The sequence below is a fragment of the Marmota marmota genome, unplaced genomic scaffold, assembly GCF_001458135.2.
Source record: "Marmota marmota marmota unplaced genomic scaffold, marMar, whole genome shotgun sequence".
NCBI classification, from domain to species: Eukaryota; Metazoa; Chordata; class Mammalia; order Rodentia; family Sciuridae; genus Marmota; species Marmota marmota.
In genome coordinates, this window is record NW_026000136.1 from 4,362,559 (window position 1) to 4,381,720 (window position 19,162).

At 49.7% G+C, this 19,162-nt stretch overlaps 1 protein-coding gene across 1 annotated transcript in view; it reads right to left on the reverse strand.

Annotated features, from left to right (window-relative positions):
- Positions 1-8,291: 8,291 nt before the first annotated feature.
- Mmd2 (monocyte to macrophage differentiation associated 2) overlaps positions 8,292-19,162 on the reverse strand; it is a 36,318-nt gene continuing 25,447 nt past the window's right edge. Inside the window, exons 5-7 of the mRNA XM_048785292.1 lie at positions 17,853-17,954; positions 17,095-17,164; positions 8,292-16,075 (exon numbers count right to left, since the gene is read on the reverse strand). Of these exons, the coding sequence (XP_048641249.1) occupies positions 15,872-16,075; positions 17,095-17,164; positions 17,853-17,954 (376 nt within the window). The 3' untranslated portion in view covers positions 8,292-15,871. The remainder of the gene's footprint in view (positions 16,076-17,094; positions 17,165-17,852; positions 17,955-19,162) is intronic.

The following is a 19,162-nucleotide window of genomic DNA, read 5'->3' on the forward strand; positions in this document are numbered from 1 at the left end:
CCCGCCGTTAGCGGGAGCCGGTGCCTGGGACCTGCACGCGCCGCGGCGCCTCCTGCTGGCCGCGCAACGGACGGGGCGGGGCCTCGGGGCGGAGCCTACGAAAGGCGTGTCCTTTGGGAGGGTGGGGCGAGAAGAGGCGGGCGGTGAGTTGGAACCTCGGTGCCCAATAGACGAAGAGGAAGATTCTAGGGGCGGAACCACCCGTCGAGGAAAGAGGCTGTGCGCTGGCGCCTCCTGCCGGCCACTCAATGGATGGGGATGGGCTAGGGCTCGGGGCGGGGCTTCTGGAAGGGCGGGTCTCTGCCGGGGGCGGGGCCTGTGCTAAGCCGGGCGCCACCTGGGGCCTCTGTGTTCCCAAGTTGGTTGGGTGGTGTTTCCACTCTCACCTTCTGTGTGGGCAGGTGTGGATGGGTACAGAACTGTGCTCCTCGATTTATGAACATCTAAGACATTGAAAGGGAAAAGGGTTTCCTTACCCCCCACCCAGCAGCTAGAGCTTTAAGAGACAAAGCAGATGGTGGCATATAGGCTTAAACGAGGCAAAACGGGGCCAGGTCAGCTCAGGGGCTCTGGCCCAACTGCCTTCCCTGGTCACTTGTTTTGTTTTTTCTTTTATAAAGCCCACGACCTTAGCCCTCTGCCTTGGTGTTAACTTTGAGGAATGCTTCTCACAGGGAGGTTCTTTTAGACTTTTCTGTTGCTGCTGACCTGAGAGATTCCCGTGGTGTGCGATCACAATGCAGAATTCCCACACTGGGGCCCCCCTTTTTGTTGACAGTGATGGAGTTATAATATTTCCTAGTAATGACCCCATATTTGAGATGGGGGAATGGGAATGGGGGCAGACATCTGTAAATGACCATGTTCTATATGCCAGGCCTTTTACTAAGGGCTTTACCTCGGTTATCTCCCTCGACGGTGGCATCAACCCTTGTGAAGCAGATAAGAGAAGAGGTTCGGAAAATCAGGCTGCCAGAGTCTGAGCCAAGACTTGGCTTTTCTGATAAAATAACTCCCACGAATCTTTGCATGACCCCCCTCCCACCAATGCACACCAGTCTGCTCACCCACCATGGGATGGGAGGTTGTAACCAAATGGCAAGCTGGATTATGTCAATTCAATTTCCACATAAAGGAGGGCAATCTCCCAAGAGATAATTTCAGAACTGGAAAGATAGCCTGGGTTTAGGTCTGGGTTTTCCTCCAAAGGTATTCCTCACAATCACCAGGGCTGGGCTTCTACTCTCCCCAAACTCTCTTCCATAGGGATTGGAAAGTTACAGTCTGGGGGCCAGATCTGATTTGCTATTTTTATAAATAAAGTTTTATTGGAACCCAGCTGCACCCTTTTGTTTGCATATTGTCTATGACTGTTTTTGTGCAATAGAGAAACTTTATAGCACTAAAAGCCTAAAACATTTATTATCTGGCCCTTTGTAGAAAAAAAATGTGCTGGTCCCTTCCAGTAACACCAGCTATCTAGTACTGTTCCTCACCTTTGTGTCTGCCCCGGCCAGTTCTCTGCATGGAGATCCTTCCTCAACTGAGCTATGCTGCTCGAGCCTCCATAACAAAATACCACAGACAGGTCCTTAAAAAATAGGAGTTTCCTTTTTTAAAAAAAAATATTTTTTTAGTTGTTGATGGATCTTTATTTTATTTGCTTATTTATATGTGGTACTGAGAATCGAACACAGTGCCTCAGATGAAGGAGATAAGCGCTCTACCTTGGAGCTACAACTCCAGCCCCAGGAGTTTCCTTTTTAACAGTTGTGTTTAAGTCCAAGACCAAGGTGACAACAGGGCTGGTTTCTTCTATGGCCCCTGTCAGCTTGAAGATGGCCACCTTCTCACAGTGTCCTCACCTGGCCTTCCTCTGTGTGTGCCTCTCACATGTCTCTGTGTATCCTGGTTTCCTCTCCTCCCAAGGACACCAGTCAGATTGGATTAGGGTCCACCCTCGTTTAATTTAATCACCTCTTGAAAGTCCTTACCTCCAAATTCAGTCACATACTGAAGTACCGTACATTAGGACTTCAACATGTGAATTCTATGGGGACACAATTCCTCCCATAACACCTACTTTCATCACCTGGTTTGTCTCTACTCATCCTTTAAAGCCTCACAGGAAGTGTTACTCGTGTGGTAGTCAACCTCCAAGATGGCCCCCAGTGATTCACAGCTCTTGGTTTTCACACCCTAGACAGACTCGCATTGAATAGGATTGAATTGGGTAACCAATAAGATGTTGCAAAATGGCACTGTGACTTCAGGAGCTACGTAATAAAAGAGCTGCCTTTGCCCTTGCTCCCTCTTAGATGGGTAATTCTGAAGGAAGCCAGCCGCCATGTTGGGAGGACACTCAAGCAGCTCAGGAGGGAAAGGAGAAAGTGAGGCATCTGCCAACAGTCACCACCCACTCACCATCCGTGTCAGCGAGTGCGCTGGATGTGGTCCCTCCAGCCTCCATAGTCATCAGATGGCTGCATCCCTGACCAACATCTTGATAAAGTCTAATGAGGGACCAGGAGCCAGAACCTCTAAGCAAAGCTGCTCCCAAAGCTCTGGCTCTCATAAACCACGTGTGGTAATAAATGGCTATTATTATTGATTCAAGCACTGAGTTTTGGGGGACAATTTGTTATATAGCATTAGATAACTAATACCCATCACTCCAGAAGGCCTTCCCCTCTCCCCCAAACATGGCTACCTGTCCTTCTTTGTATTCCCACAACCTTTTGTGTTTTTCCTTTTCATGAAGCCAGTCCACATTAGTCAAACTAGGTTCCTTAAACATAAATCAGATGTTGCTACTTCTCCGCCTATAATCCTCTAACAATTTCCTTTTGCACTTTAAATACAGGATTCACAAAACCCTGCTCCCACGGGCCCTGCTGGCAGCCACAGCTGCCAGCCCCATGTCTCCAGCCCCTTGCTGTCTCCAAGCACACTAGCTCACATCCCTCCTCCCAGACCTTTCCTCTTGACGTCTCCTCTGCCTGAATGCTCTTCCTGCTGTGTGTGCACGAGGGTGTGTCCACCCTAGTCTGCTGACCACCACCTGACCATCACCCCCAATTTATTTAATTCATAGACCTTTGTCACTGCTGAACTTCATCCACTTGTATATTTCAGACACGATAGTTTATGTTCCTTTACTGTTATCCTTGGCGCATAGTAGGCTTGTAATAAATATTTGTTAAATGAATAAATGAATGGATAGATTTCCATCTCCTCCCACTCCCTCCTCAACTGGAAGTTTCTCAAGCGCAAGTCCAGTTTTGTTCACTTTGTCTCTCAGCAGCTGCACCCGGGCAAGCGATCAAAACAAGTTTTTCAACTATCAGGTTGAATATCTTTGGAAATCTTACTGGACAGAAATGGAGTGTTGAGCTGCTCTCTTTGGCCACCGGAAGGTGGAAGTGTCCTGGGACCTAAGGAAAGGACCCACTGAACCCAAAAGAGAAGCATCTGGTTAAGGTCAAAGGGTGGTTCCCTAGGTTTTACTAGGGACAAAGAGAATGGGCTCTTGGGAGAGCCAGGAGAGAGGAAGATGACCGCAGACACAGGCAATTAACAATTTAGCACCTCTCGGCACTGGTAACATATGGGGTGACAGAGTGACAGCAATGAGCCAGGCACCCTCTAGGAACTTACACTCTGGTGAACAGTAAAGAAATCATTCTATTGCAGTGAGATAACAATTATGTGACAGCTAATGCTGTGTAACAAACACTCAGAGGCTTATACTAGGAGGCATTCACTGCTGCTCATGGGTCTTCAGGTTTCCTGTTGCTCCAGTGAGCTGGACTTGAACTGGCCAGGTTTGGCCTCAGATCTTCTCTACATGTCTCCTCATTCAGGAAGCAGTACTCTCCAGGGGCATGGTCTTCCCCTGACCGGTGGCAGAAGTGTGAGCTTATTAAAGCATCTATGGATGTCACATCCGCCAGTATTCTATTGGCCAAAACAAATGGCATGGCGAAGACCAGTGAGTGAAGGGGAAGAGAGGTCAGGATGCTGCTTCTACAAGCCAGAGAGCACCAACGATTGCAGCACCCCTGAACGCTGGGAAACCCCAGGACAGATTCTCCCTGACACCCCCGAGAAGGAACCAGCCCTGCCAACAACGTGATGTCAGACTTCTGATCTATGAGGCAATAAATTTCTGTTGTTCCATCTTCCCAGTTTGTGGGTTTTGTTATGGCCGCCCCAGGAAGCCAGTAGAACACACTAATAGGATCACAGATGTCACCCAGGTTTCTGGCTTGCCAAAGACGAAGAGGCCATCGCCCAGAGTCATGGGAGAGAAGCATCTATATTATCTTTTTGATACAATACACACGTATTGAAGTTCGTGCATGGATTTTATGATACCCAGTAGGCACTTGGATCTATGGAGCTGCAGTTCAGGTGAGATATTTAAGAAAGTGTTGATTTGGGGCACGGTGCCATGGATGTGGATGTGTTTGATTGAAACAAACTACAATGACCATTTCAATGCCATTAAAACAGATCATACAGGGGCTGGGGCTGGGGCTCAGCGGTTCGGTGCTTGCCTAGCATGTGTGAGGCCCTAGGTTCAATCCTCAGCACCACATATGAATAAATAAAATAAAAAAGTATTGTGTCCAACTACAACTAAAAAAATAAATATTAAAAAAATAAGATAATTATAATTATTTTAAAAAACCAAATCATACTATATTCTCTTATTCTTGAGTGTTTTGTCTATTCTGAAGAAACTTGAACTACATTTACTCAACTCAAAAAACAAAAAAACCTCCAGGTGGGGTGGAACTTCAGGACTCATCTACCTAACTGGATATTTTCTTTTTCTCCTCTACCAGCATAGATTCATTTCTCTCAGCATCCTTTGTGGATTTATTCAATTTCACCTCTACAAAATCTCCAGCGATACTCTAAATGTGTACAGCACAGACTGTATACAAAATAATTCAATACATAGATAAACGCAGTTCTATTAAAGTTGTGCAGGTGGAGAAGGCTTTGGAAGTCCGGTGTTCCCGGGTCTGGGAGTATGTTGAAACACTGATTCATCTCCATCTGCACAGAAGTCAGGAGCCATCTCTTTAGCCAAAAATGTGAGTCCAACATACAGACACAGCATAGAAGAAAACACACTGTTGGGGCTGGAGTTGGGGCTCAGTGGTAGAGCACTCGCCTCGTAAGTGTGAGGCACTGGGTTCCATCCTAGCACCACATAAAAACAAATAAAGGCATGGAGTCCATACACAACTAAAAAAAATTAGGAAAAAAAAAGAAAACACATTGTTAAACCAGATATGCTTGGGAGGGTCTGATATTTCCATCACTATTGATTTTTTATTTGTTTACTTGACACGTCACCTGTGAGCACTGGTTTATGACATACACAGGAGAAAAAATGATGACAGATGACAGATGATACTACGTATTAATATTTTATTTTGAGAACTGATAGTTAGTGGTCATTTTTTCCCCAAATTTAGGGTAAAAGAGGCCCAGGTGGAGGTCTTCTCTCTAGTGCCCTAGAAAAGAAATGGGTGAGTTTCAGAATCTGACTTCACTGATTTGTGGACCCAAAGCCAAAAGAGGCCAAAAGATTTGCCCAGGTTCACAAAATGAATCACAGATTACTTCTCCCTTGTGAATCACTATCAAAAAGACACGTTAAACGTTGGAGAGGATATGGTGAAATCATATCCTCGGCTGGTAGGAATGTAGCATTGTGCTTCAAAAACAGCCGCCTGGCGGTCCCTCAAATGATGATACACAGAGTGGCCATATGACCCAGAATTTCTATTCTGAAGTCTGTTCCCAAGAGAAATGAAGACACAGTTCTATACAAAAACTTGCCTACAAAATGTCTACAGCATTATTCATAATAGCCCAAAAGGTAGAAATAAAGGTGGAAACCCAGATGTCCATCAATGGGCAAATGATAAACAAAAATATGGACACAATGGAATATTACACAGTCATGAAAAGAAATGAAGTACTAACACACATACTACAATGCAGACGGACCTTGAAAATGTTAGGCTAAGTGAACTAAGCCAGACACAGAAAGGACAAATGTTGTGTGGTTCCTGTGATATGAATATCCAGAATAGGCAAATCTATAGAGACAAAGTAGATGAGAGGTTGCTCAGGGCTGGAGGGGAGATGAGGGATAAGAAGGTGGCGTCTGAGGGGGTTTCTTTGGGATTCATAAAAATGTTCTGAAATTGTAATGGTTGCATAACTCAGTATATACTAAATATCTTTGAATTATGCACTTCAGTGGGTAAATCATATGATACGTGAAATATATCTCAATAAAGATGGGTTTTTTAATATTTATTTATTTTCCTTTATTATTATTTGTTCTTTTTTAGATATACATGACAGTAGAGTGTATTCTGGCATATTACACATACACAGAATTTAACTTATTCTAATTAGGATCCCATTCTTGTGGTGGTACATGATGTGGAGTTACCCGGGTCATGGATTTATATATAAGAATAGGAAATTTATGTCTGACTCATTCTACTCTCCTTCCTATTCCCACACTCCCCCCACCCCCGGGATTCATTCCTCTTTGTCTAATCCCATGGACTTCTATTCTTCCCCTCCCCAGCCTCCCTTGTTGTGGGTTAGTATCAGAGAGAACATTCAGCCTTTGGTTGGGGGGATTGGCTTATCACTCTTAGCATGTTATTATCTAGTTCCATCCATTTACCAGCAAATGCCGTAAAGATGGTCTTTTAAAGATAAGACAATCTTACCACCAAAATGAGTATGTGAACTAATGCTTATGCTAATTAGCTCAATAGTGTCATTCCACAACATGCATCTATTTTTTTTTGTAGTTGTAGATGGACAGAATGCCTTTATTTTATTTGTTTATTTATTACTATTTATTTATTTATGTATTAGGTGTAGATGGACACAACACAATGCCTTTATTTTTATGTGGTGCTGAGGATCGAACCCGGGTCCCGCCCGTGCTAGGCGAGCGCTCCACCGCTGAGCCACAATCCCAGCCCTATTTGTTTATTTTTATGTGGTACTGAGGATCAAACCCAGCACCTCACACAGGCTAGGCAAGTGCTCTGCCACTGAGCTACATCTCCAGCCCCACATGTATCTATTCCAAGACATCATGTTTTACACAATAAATGTGTACAATTTTTATTCTGATTTTTTTTTGTTAGGGGGATATTTGGGATTGAACCCAAAGGTGCTCTGTTACTGAGATACACCCCCAGCCCTTTTTATTTTGAAACAGGGTCTCCCTAAATTGCTGAGGCTGGCTTTGAACTAGTGATCTTCTTGCCTCAGTCCCCCAAGTAACTGGGATGATAGGCATGTGCCGCTCCCCCTGGCTTTTATTTATGAATTTTAAAAATTAAATTAAATTAGAAATAAATCAATAATTAACCAGAATAAAATAAAAATATGCAAGCAAGACAGACAAAGCAATTCTAATAGTAGGGACTTCTGGGTGATAGAGTTTGTAGAAGACTGCATTTCTGAAGACAGCCATACCAACGTACATCGGTCCCACACTTATCAGGCACTGTAACAGACTCACATCCATGGGGGTGGAGGAGGGAGTCTACATTGTCTTCCCTTGAACTTGGAAGGATCTTTTTAGCTGCCTCCACCCATGGAAGATGGCAGAAATGGTGATGAATGGCTTCCAAGTCCAGGTCAAAAAGGCCATATGTCTCCCCATAACTCTTTCTCTTGAGACACTGGCCTTGGGACCCAACCACCATGTTGTAAGGAAGCCCAGGTCACATGTGGAGGTCCCACCTGGGTATAGAGTCACCATGTCTTTATTCTGATAAAATAAGGTCTTTTTGACATCTGGGGCATTAGGGATCAGTACGGACTCGGGGGGCGGGCATGCTGGCCAATTCCTAGAGCCTCTCCCTCTCCTCTTTTCCACAGAAGCCATAATAAAGGCCCTGGAGTTTGTTTTCCTATGGCTTCCTCTATCTACCACCAGAACAACCCTGGTGCTCCCCTATGTGGCCCCAGGGTGTGGCATCCTGTGCCCTCTCCTCTGAGGATCTGGAAGTAGACAACCGTGTTCCAGTGGCAATTTTCTTCTGATCTCACTGAATCTGAATCATAATAAAACCTGCAAGTTAAGGCAAGGTTTTCTGCTGATCTCCCCCCAACCCCAGGGTCCTCGCCAACTACCAGCCTTCGCCACCAGATGCACGAGGGGAGTTCAGCCTCCATTTCCACCAGCTGAGGTCCCCACCCACAGAAACCACAAGAGACACTGATGATTCCGATTGTCTCAGCCACTGTATTTTAGGATCGTTTGTCATACAGCAATAGATGATGGTACAGCACTTGGAATTTACTTTACATGTTTTTACTGAACATCTCAACTTTTCTACAATGAGCAGAGAATGCTTTTATTTTTTTTTAAAAAAAGAGCTGGCAAATGTTATTTTTAAAAAGAAAAAAGAATTCGGCAAGACCGAGGCATCTTGACTTTTTCTTTATTGAAGTGCTTTCTACTCCACTGGAAACAGCAGCAATTCACCAGAAGGGTTATTATTCTTCTTCATACAAATGTTTATCAAATAACTGTGTTAATACAAAATACCGATTTCAGAAACACGGGAAGGTTTCCAATATCAGCAGGACATTTTTAAAAAGTCATGCCACAAATGTCACTCTCGAACACTGTGGGTTTTATAGATCTATAAAAGAGGGCTTGAAAAACACTCAGAGGGCTCCTGCTTTCTACCTTAAGAAGCAAGTGGGAAGCTCTTTGTGGACCCTCAAATGTAAACAGGGATGGTGGGCAGTCCATCCAGCGGGAAGCCAGAGCCTGGAATTGAAATCGCCTCTGGAGGCAAGGTAGCCCTTTCAAAATGGGGTCCAGAACTTTCTAGAATGCATTCCATCTCTGCCTCGCACCTTCCATCTCTGGCTGAGCACTTTCCTGTGGTCTGCCCTTTCAAGGTCTCTAAATCTTCTAATCCCCAAACACCCTCCAACCAGCATGGGGCCACCACTAGGACCAGAGACCCTAAGATTTGACCCCATATTCTTCTCAGTAAGGTCAGGGTACTGCATAACCAGACATTTGGAAACTCCTCATTTCTCTCTCCCTACCTGTCCCCACATGGCTTCAGGGCACCCAGACCCCTCCGAGGTGTGGCACCATGTCAACCCCCGCCAATCACAACAGATAGGCACGGAGCACCCATTACTGACGACCTCGGCTTTCCAGGGGTGTCCCACCAAGAGCGATTTCCAGAATTTAGGGTTCAACCCCCCTTGTCGATCACAAGATCAATTTAGTTGGATTGCAACTTGAGCAAACCAGATTGGCTGGAGGAGGGCAGAGCGCAGAAAGATGGGCAAAGATCGATCCGATGGTGGTATGACGTGAATGTTTGTGTCCCTCAAAATTCTGTGTTGAAATGCCAACCCCTAAGTTCTCATGATAAGAGATGGGCCCTTGGGGAGGTGACAGGTCAGAGGGTCTGAGCCCTTACGAATGAGCCCCGTGCTCCATCAAGAGGCCTCAGAAAGCTCCCTTGTGCCTTCAGACACAGGAGAACAGACAGAGCAAGGAGCCATGAGCCAGGAGGGTGAGCCGCCCTCATTGGAATCTGCCAGCCCTTGATCTTGAACTTCCAGCTTCCAGACAGTGAGAAATAAATGTCTGTTGTTTGATGATGAGCCACCCCAGTCTGTGGGATTTTTCTTGTAGCAGCCCAAATGGACTCTGATTGGGATGGAATAGGAGAGGACAGAACAGGACGGGACACATTAATCCCCCAGGCCCTTGCAGTGACGGATGTGAAAACCAGAATCACAGTGTGAGACATAAATTCTAAGAACCGGTCTTCATTAAAAAGGTGAAAACACTGACATCACTTGGGGTGCGTGGGAAGGACAGCCGCCTGTGTCACCTGGAGCCTGACCCGGGTCACAGAAGGAGCAAGACACGCCACTGCAGGTAAACCCTTCCTATAAGGGCTGCTGCATCCTCCCCTACCACAGCTATGAGGTGGCCTGACCAGGCACAGGAACGTGAGTGTGCCCCCTCAGATCTCTCGGAGCTGGGGCAAAGCTGGCAGAGCCGGTGACATGGCAGTGGGAGGCGAGCTACCGAGGCCTGGTTAGTGGGGGTGGGCTTCACCTGCTGCCTGGACCTTAGCTTTTGGGGAGCAAAACAGCCCCTACCCAGAAAGAGGAAGGACAAGACACCCAAGAACCTGAGCTGTGCTCCAGTCCTGCCCTGCTCTGGCTGGGTGACCAGGGATAGGTCTCTGAACCTCTCTGGGCAGCCTCCGTCTCTGCACGCAATGGAAACAGACATTTCTTCTTGCCAGGTTTTGGGGGGGGCAAAATATATAAGAACATGGATGTGAATCTGTACGTGTTCCTAAGTGCATGCATGACCTCAGGAACTGGGGAGATGCGTGGTGCAGGCGGTGCTGGTGGGTCACTTGGTTCTCCAAAACCATGAGACTGAGTGCAGCCTCTGCCTGCTACCGTGATGCCAAGACTCGCCTTAGCCAAGTTCAGGCTCCCAGAGGCTCCTGGCTTGCAACGTGGCTGAGTAGTTGACCACCCACCTCCGGAGCTTGCAGGAACGCCAGCACCCCCTCCTTAGTCCTGCAGCAGCACTCCAGAGGGTGGCAGGCCCTTGCTGCAGGGCCCCTTACGGCTCTGCCTTGAGTAGCGTCCTCCACAACTCTCACCTTCTCTCCCACCTCCAACCATGTCGCCTGAAGAACGGCATGCACCTCTCCCCACCCCGCTCCCTCATGCCAGACTTGATGGTCCTGCGTCTCCCGGGCGATCCAGCCCGTGGGCAGCATCCAAGCAGCTGGTCCTGGGATACCCAGGCTCCCCTGGAGGTTGGGCACAGTGGCCATTGTGGGGAAAGGTTGGGCCAGTGACAGGTGGCAGTATGGCAGCCATGGCTGGATGGCACAGGAAGCATGAGGTGACCTAGAAAAAAGTGCCTCAGTATGGCAGGGGGATGTCTACGGAAAGGCCCTCGTCACGGCTTGTCTGAACCTTCGCACGACCTAGACATGAGCTCTGACGACCTGCAGGGTCCCTCGTCAGAGGTCACCTGCCACCTCTTGGCTAACCTAAGCTACAATGGCTGAAACGGGGGTAGCCTGGTCTATGAACATTGTCCAGGTGCAAAGTGAAGGGGAAGATTCTAGACCAGTGGTTCTAGAACACCAGTGTATGTTGCGGGCCACCCTGGAGATCCCCAACACCCTGCCAGGGGGTTCACAAAGCTTCGCTATTTTCATAATAATACCAGGACATTGTCCTGTCCCTCTCACTCTTTCCCACAGGTACACCACCGATTTCCAGCAGCTACCGGACTGTGACATCGTGACATCGCAGCCGACCAAATACAAAGGCAGATGGGAGAATCCTGTGTCTTCTGCAAAATCAGACATGCAAGAGATTCACAAAAGTGCACACCCCTCCTGCCCACATGGACTTTGTTTGGGGGGGGGGGAAGTTATTTCTAATAGGAAAATAGGTTGCTCATGTTACCATGTAACGGGTTTGTTCCCTTTAAATGAGTTAACAGTTATTTTTTTAATGTTGTTTTAATTTCTAGTCTGATGAATGACAATAGACACAGACCACCTGAACTAAGGCTCTTTGGTGTTGTCAATAATTTTAAAGAAGTCCCAAGGCCAGAACACGGGAGAGCCGCTGAGCCACCTGCCCTGGCCAGTCGCTTTCAGCAATGATGGAAATCGTTCTGGTTGGTGTGGCCCAAAATGGTAGCCACTCGCCACGTGTCCCCAGTAAGCCCTTAACACGAGGCTAGTGCACCTGAGGGGAATGGATTTTCATTTTGATTTCATTTTAATTGGCATAAGTTTAGATACCCACCTGCAACTAGAGGCTACTGTTTTGGAGAGCACCTCTAAGCCACGTCTGGTGTTCCTGTGCCACCAGAATTCTCTGGTTTTAGTTCCCTATGTTGAGTTGATCAGAGGGATCTGTGCATGGGGGGGTGTCCTGGTTTCTCCCCCTTCCCCTCCCAGGAGACCTCTCCTCAAGCTGGGAAGGGGTCTGCCATGCTCACCAATTCCAGCTTTATGCCACACTGGTAGCCTGAAATTGACCATGGTGGAATTCTTTACATCATGGAAATTGGAAATGTCAACACATCAGAGATTTTTAAAAACTGCTATTTGATTTTATTTTTCTCTCTGCACATGTTATTTAAAAATTTTTTAAGCTCAGCTCTTTTTCTTGGAGAAAAGTCTTAGGGGCAGTGAGTTTCCTAGGAAGCGGCAGAGGTAGGCCAAGGGCAGGATGCTTGGGCATCAGATAGTCCTGGTTTTAAAGCTTTGCTCAGCTGGGTGCCCTTGGGAAAGTCACCAGACCTCTCTGTGCTTTGGCTTTCTGCTTTGTAAGATCCTCTAATGATCCTCCCCACACAGGGAGACTGAGCCAATCAATGCAGGGTGCATCTAGGAAACCACTAGCAAAGACAGAGACCGCCACCACCCCCCCAGTAGGAGCTCATACAGGGAACCCCACCTCCACAACTTCCTGCTTCTTGTCTGCATTGGAAGTGACTGTTGGGATTGTCATTGGCTCTTTCTGGCCCTCACCGATGCTGTTCCCAGAGCCAGCACGGTCTACATCAGGCTATGCAGTCTAGGGAGAGGCCCACAGGTAGCTTCCCAGTCTGTGATAAAGACCCCAGGGGAGATGCAACCCTGAGATCCCCAAGAGTTCTCAGTGCTGGCCCCGCCCTACTGTGCGTGGCCCCGCCCACAACCAAGGCGACTTTCAAATTCAAATCAAGGACCGATGCAGTTCTCAGCTCCACATCCTCCTCCCAACTGCCTAGAACTTTCCTGGGTTTCTACCCAGCGGAGCCCCAGGGGATGGACAGAAGCTCAGCCTTGCACACGGCCATACCTTCAACTTCCAATCAAGAGGAAAGGCAGCTCTGAGATTTTTTTTGGGGGGGGGGAGGGAAGCGGGGTGGGTACCAGGGACTGAACTCAAGGACACTCGACCACTGAGCCACAGCTGAGCCCTATTTTGTATTTTGTGTAGAGACAGGGTCTCACTGAGTTGCTTAGCACCTCACTTTTCCTGAGGCTGGCTCTGGACTCGCGATCCTCCTACCTCAGCCTCCCCAGCCACTGGGATTACAGGCGTGCGCCCTGGCAACCGGCCAGCTCTGTGATATTGATGCAAATTCTTCTGGGGTAACCACAGGAACACAGCCTAGGATGCTTCTGAGACAGCCTTATCCACCAGAGGGACTGGCCAGATGGAACTTCTCTGAACTGTTTGTGATGCGTTGGGGGAGATCCAGGGTCTGGATCCTGGGAAACTCAACTTCTGAATGATGCTGGGAAGCGAAAGGGTTTATGGGAAGCATGTCCTGAATTGGAGCTAGGACAGGAAAGGTGACCAAGACCCCTCAGAAGGCCGCCTTCTAGAGTCCTCACCAGCCTGACCACAGTTGGAAATTCTACCATTAGGGATTCATTTCTTTGGCTGACGCCCCTGAGAGTGTCATCTTTGTTATCACGACTTGCCTCTCCAGTGGACAGCCAGCAGAACGAAGGAGCGTGCAGGGACCCGTGTCACACTTCCCTTATCCTGCTGTGTCTTCAGGCAGCCCTGTAAGGTGCTGACGTACAGCTGTAAGGTACTCATCTTACAGCTGGGGACACTGAAGCTCTCACATGGGGATGCCAGATATGGCCCCAAGCCTAGGGAGACACAGCTCTTCCCTCCTGGAGCATACAAGTACCCAGATGACAGACAGGTCCCTGAGCACTGGTGTAGGCGAGACAGCGAGGCACAGGAGGCCGAGCCTGGAGTCAGACCAAGGACATGCGCCTCAGTGCTGATGCTTGGGGTGGGTTTTGAAGGATGTGTAGGAGTTGGGTGGATAAGGAGGTGAACAAAGTTCCCTGCAGAGGGACTGGCACCTCAAGAGGGGCACACAGGGGTGGCTGTTTTGGGAAAATGTACCATCAAGTGCCTAAGAGGAGGAGCACAGAGAGATGCAGGTCCCAGCCTCAGGGGCCACTAGAGAAGCCCAAGCCAACATTCCCAGCGCCTGTCACTATTTCTGGGAACCTGCCCGTCCCCAGCAGCATCCTGATGTCGGGATTTTTGGTTGGCCTGGCACAGTGCCACACTTCCTTCCCACGCAGCACCTCAGGACCCCCAGGACTCCCTTTCCCAGCCTCAGGCCCAGGCAGAAGTCGGTTTTCTGTGTCTCTGACCTCAGGCGGGAGACAACCTCTCCCCGGCTGCCCTCGCCTCCAAATCTTTCCCTTCCCTCTGACCTCCAGTCCTGGCCCCAGCTGGTTGGAGACACCTAGGGAGTCACAGGGACAGGCTTACCCAAGACACCTGCCAGGGGACGGAGGGCAGATATGCAGGTGTGCACACATGGACAGGTAAACAGAACCAGCCCAAGGCATCCCCCGCTCAGAAGCCAGCTGTCTGAGGAATGTGTCAAGATGATTTAACACTGGCTTGGACCACCGGGATTCCAGGTCCCCGGGGGCTCAGAAATGCCCTGGAATGTTCTAGAAGGAAGCATAAGGCACCCTAGGTCGGTCCAGCTTTGTCCACCCCAGTCGGGTTGGAAGTCGTGGAATAAGAACCTTCAAACTTGAGACAGATGTGTTATTACCCAGAGGTTCTGAGATGCCGATTCAGATCCCAGAGCCGGGCGGCCACTTCTGTCCTATCCCCAGCAAAAGCCCAGAGAGAGGCTGGCCCCGTCCCGCAGGATGTGGGGTCAGGCCTTTGGGGGCTGCCGTGTTGGCTGGGTGAACCCTCCAGAGGGTGAGGACCTGGATGCTCTGCACAGGTCCACATCCAGGTGAGGCCGAGGAGCACAGCTGAGTGGCCTCTAGGAGCCATGACCTGGCACCTGGAGAGACTCCCAATGTTGGCACCACCACAGGCAGAGGAGCAGGTTCCCAGGGACCTGCTTGTCCCCTCTGATGAATGAATGAGTCATCATTTCTCTGGACTCTTCGGGATGAGAAGAAATGGCCAAGAAGCAGTGCCCACGCCTCTCCTGCTCCCTCCTCCTCGGTACTGAGGACCAACTCTGGTTCTTGCAGGCATCGGGGACTGCCCAGCTGGGGTGCCTCAGTCTCCCGCTAGTGCCCGAAGCTGCCCACTCCAAGAGCTTCTCCAGAAGGGGAAAGGAAGAGGGAGTCGAAGGCATTAGTGCCATTAGCCCCGCGGTGACTTCCATCTGCTCTGCCCGTGATCCCTTCAGAGGACGCCAGACTGGACGGGCCGGGAGGTTCCATCCGCAGTGCCAAACCGATGGGTAGTGGGCACCCAGGGCACTGAGCGGAAAAGAATTCTGACCCCAGGCACATGCTGTGATTGACGGGCGCTCTCTTCCACGGTCAAGGGTATGATGCCCCACCTCTCATCCGAACAGGGGACAATTTCCCAGCTGGGACTTTGGCAGCACAGAGAGAGGCCCTGGCAAGTGGGTTCTGTGCCACCCACTAGACTCCTCAGGACCTTCAAAGGCACGGCTCGGCCCATGGTTCCCCAGTCTGTGCTTTCTGAAGACGTTAATGCTGGTTGTTAGGAAACGCTCGTCTACGGTAGAAACGCACGGCAGGGTTAGTTTCTCCTTCGTGGAAATGACTAAAAGCTCTCCTTCTTACCAGTCTTCAGGGATGGCCTGGCTGTCACCAGAAAGAAACTCACACCCTGCAAAAACTCAGTCCAGGGAAGGGCAGACTGGCCTCGGCACTGATTCCGGTGACAGTTCACAGATCACGTCCAGTGATGCTCCGATCCCAAAGCCCAAGGGACGGACGGAGTCTGGGCCATCTCATTTAGACACCTTGGTTTGCAGGGTGCTGGGCAGGTAGAGGTACCTCCAGATGGCGTAGTAGTGGGTGCCAGCACCGAATGCCACAAAGAGGTGCCAGATGGCGTGGGCAAAGGGGATCCTGCCGTCGCTCTTGAAGAACACCATGCCCAAGCAGTAGAAGACCCCTCCGGTCATCAGCTCCCAGATACCCTCAGTGTTGGGCTGTTAGCAAGGACAGGGTGGGGCACAGGTCAGAGGAGCAGCCAGCAGCCCCTACCACCCAAACCAAAAGACAAGTAGGTGTCGAGCCAGCCCAGAGTCCCCATGGGAGTCTTGATATTGCTGAGTGGACAATCCAGCTGCAGAGTGATCCTTTGGGGATCACTCCCCAGGTCCCCGAGGGACCCTGCACACCTGCCCACCAGGTACTCACCAGTCAAGAACCTTCAAACTTGAGACAGATGCGTTACCCAGAGGTTCTGAAATGCCAATTCAGATCCCAGAGCCGGGCGGCCACTTCTATTAATTACACAGTCATAGTAATTCCCAGCATTTCCCAGTACTTTCTATGGGCCAGGTACCACCTTAAGTGTGTATTTGAATTGTGTAACGTCACCTTCACGAGAGTCTTATGAGGTGGGTTTTATGCTATGGACAGCCACGGGGAAATGCCCGTGACATGGTGCAAGGAGAAATGCAGGTGTAGAATAGTCCATGGAGTGATTTCAATCTTGTATAATAAAAATAGACACCAGACGTAGTGGTGCAGACCTGTAATCACAGCAGCTCGGGAGGCTGAGGCAGGAGGATTTCAAGTTCAAGCCCAGCCCATTTTTTTTTTTTTAAACTTTTGATTTGCAGAGCTGGGGATGGACCCCAGGGCCTTGCACATGCTAGGCAAGAGCTCTCCCACTGAGCTACACCCCCAGCCCATTTTTTTAAAAAATTTTGAGACAGGGTCTCACTACCTTGCTGAGGCCGTCCCTGAAATTGAGATCCTCCTGCCTCAGCCTCCAGTGCAGCTGGGATTACAGGTGTGCACCACCATGCCCGGCTCATGGGTCTCTCACTTAATCCTTAAATACAAAGTAGACCTGAAGCACAGGAGTTGGCAGACCCACTCGGGGTTGGGTGGACAGGGAGTGGTGGGGAGCCCAGGGTGGGGCCCCAGGATTAACTCCCATGTTCTCCTGCCCCCTCCAGGCTGACTGGACACCCCGTGCTGGACATGTGGGACTCACCATGGAAAGGATGACCAGGGCCGGGAAGAAGCCCATCACGACGTAGCAGAGCAGTTCCACAAGCTTGTACCTGGCAGGAAGAGAAGCCGTGCTGGCCTCAGGACGAGACTGCCCACAAGGAGACCGCTTCCTGCTCCCACTGCTGGGGAGAAGGGGTGCCCTGACCAGGAAAGGACGAAGAAGGGACCCTCTCTGCAGCACTCCTTGGCCCAGCTTTGACCAACTGCATCTCCAGGCAGTCGTGTGGCTTTGGGAAAATCTCTTTCCCTCTTGAGACTCAATTTCCACACTTACAAAATGACATGCTGGAGCTGGACCAGGGACAGCCAATATTAGAGCAAGCACCTGGGCTCTCCCAAGGCTCAGTCCACAGCAGACATTACTATTCGATCCCAGCATCTTTTCCCACAGGGCACAAACAGCCAGTCTCCATCGAGTGAGTTGCTCCATCAACGAAATCTTTGTGCCATCCTGGACTAAATGGCCTCTATAGAGTTCCCATCTGCTGACTCAGTCCAGGGAAGGCAGGTTCCAGCGACCCCGTTCAATGGTCCTAGCAACCTGTGATGTCTTTTTAAAAAATCATTCAAATTGAATCTGTGGGCTGGGCGGCTAGGTCCAGTCTATGGGCCTGGACATTGGGGGTGCCAGGCAGAACTCTGCTCTCATTTTCTGGAGTCATCTGGGGTCTCATCTGCCCAGGACACTGAGGAAGCTTCCAGAAGCACCTCAACCTCCATCTCCCAGCCCGGGCTTACCGCTCGTGGAAGAAGAAGACATAGATGGTGCCAACAGAGGCCATAATCCAGACCAGCCACCGCATGTGGGAGGCCCAGGGGCCCAGCTCCCGAAGGTTCAGCCTGGGGGAGAGAAGCCGAGGGCACAGGCTGAGGGAGGCCCATTGGGACCCAGCCCTCCACAGCCGGCCTGCTGCAGGAAGCTGACCCCAGAGAAGCCCTGTCCCCTGCAGCTGCCCAGGTGGGACAAGGACACTCCGTGGGCACGGTAATCCCAGCAGCTTGGGAGGCTGAGACAAGAGGATCGCAAGTTCAAAGCCAGCCTCAGCAATTTAGCAAGACCCTGTCTCTAAATAAAATATAAAATAAGGCTGGGGATGTGGCTCAGTGTTTAAGCACCCCTGAGTTCAATCCCTGCTACCATAAAACAAAAAAAGGCACTAACTATATTGAAGGGGCAAACACTCACAGGCTGAGGATCCCTCGTCTAAAATGCTTGGGACCGGAAGGGCTTCAGATCTTGGAATATTTGCATATGCATAACATGGGATGGAACCCAGGGCTAAACATAGAATTCATTTATATCTCCTAGACACTCATGCACATGGCCTGAAGGTGAGGTTGCACGATATTTTTAGTGTTCCTGTGTTTGGGCTCATGTGTGGTCACGGGTGGAATTTTCCATTCATGATGTCACAGCAGTACTCACAAAGTTTGGATTTCAGATTTCCAGTTTTCAGATAAGGGGATGCTCAACCTGAATCAGAGGGAAGTTGGCAAAACGGGTCATGTCCAAGAGAGAAACGGAGGAGCACCTCAAAAGAGTGGGACATCAGGGGGTGAAGCCTGTTCAGGGGGAAATTTGGTAGAATCCATAGAACTTTGCAGTTTGCATCCCCAGGATTCCAGTTCCAGCCGAAAGCCAAGGAAAGAGTCGTGCGCTGGTTACCAACCTACAATCTGTGCTGGTTACCAACCTACTACGGGGCTGATCCACCTCTGCTCCTTTTGCCTGCACTGGGATAATGCAGCTGGGCCTTGGGAATCCTTTGTAGAGGGTGCAATATTACATTTTGGCAGCAGAGGGCGGTGGGGAGCCGCTCCTCTGCAGGAGGCTCTTCCTCCTCGCTCCCATCATCCTCTGGCTTTTTTCCTGCCTGGCCCAGCCCTGTCTTTCTCCAGTGCCAGGTGTGCGAGAGGCTCAGCTTTTTCTAGCACCTGGCTTCAGTATGATTTAAGTAACCACGGAACAGCCAGGGGCCCCAGACAGAGCAGGCCTGGGCTGTGCTCCAGAGTCACTCCCTGCATGGTGTTCTCAGCCCTGCAAACAT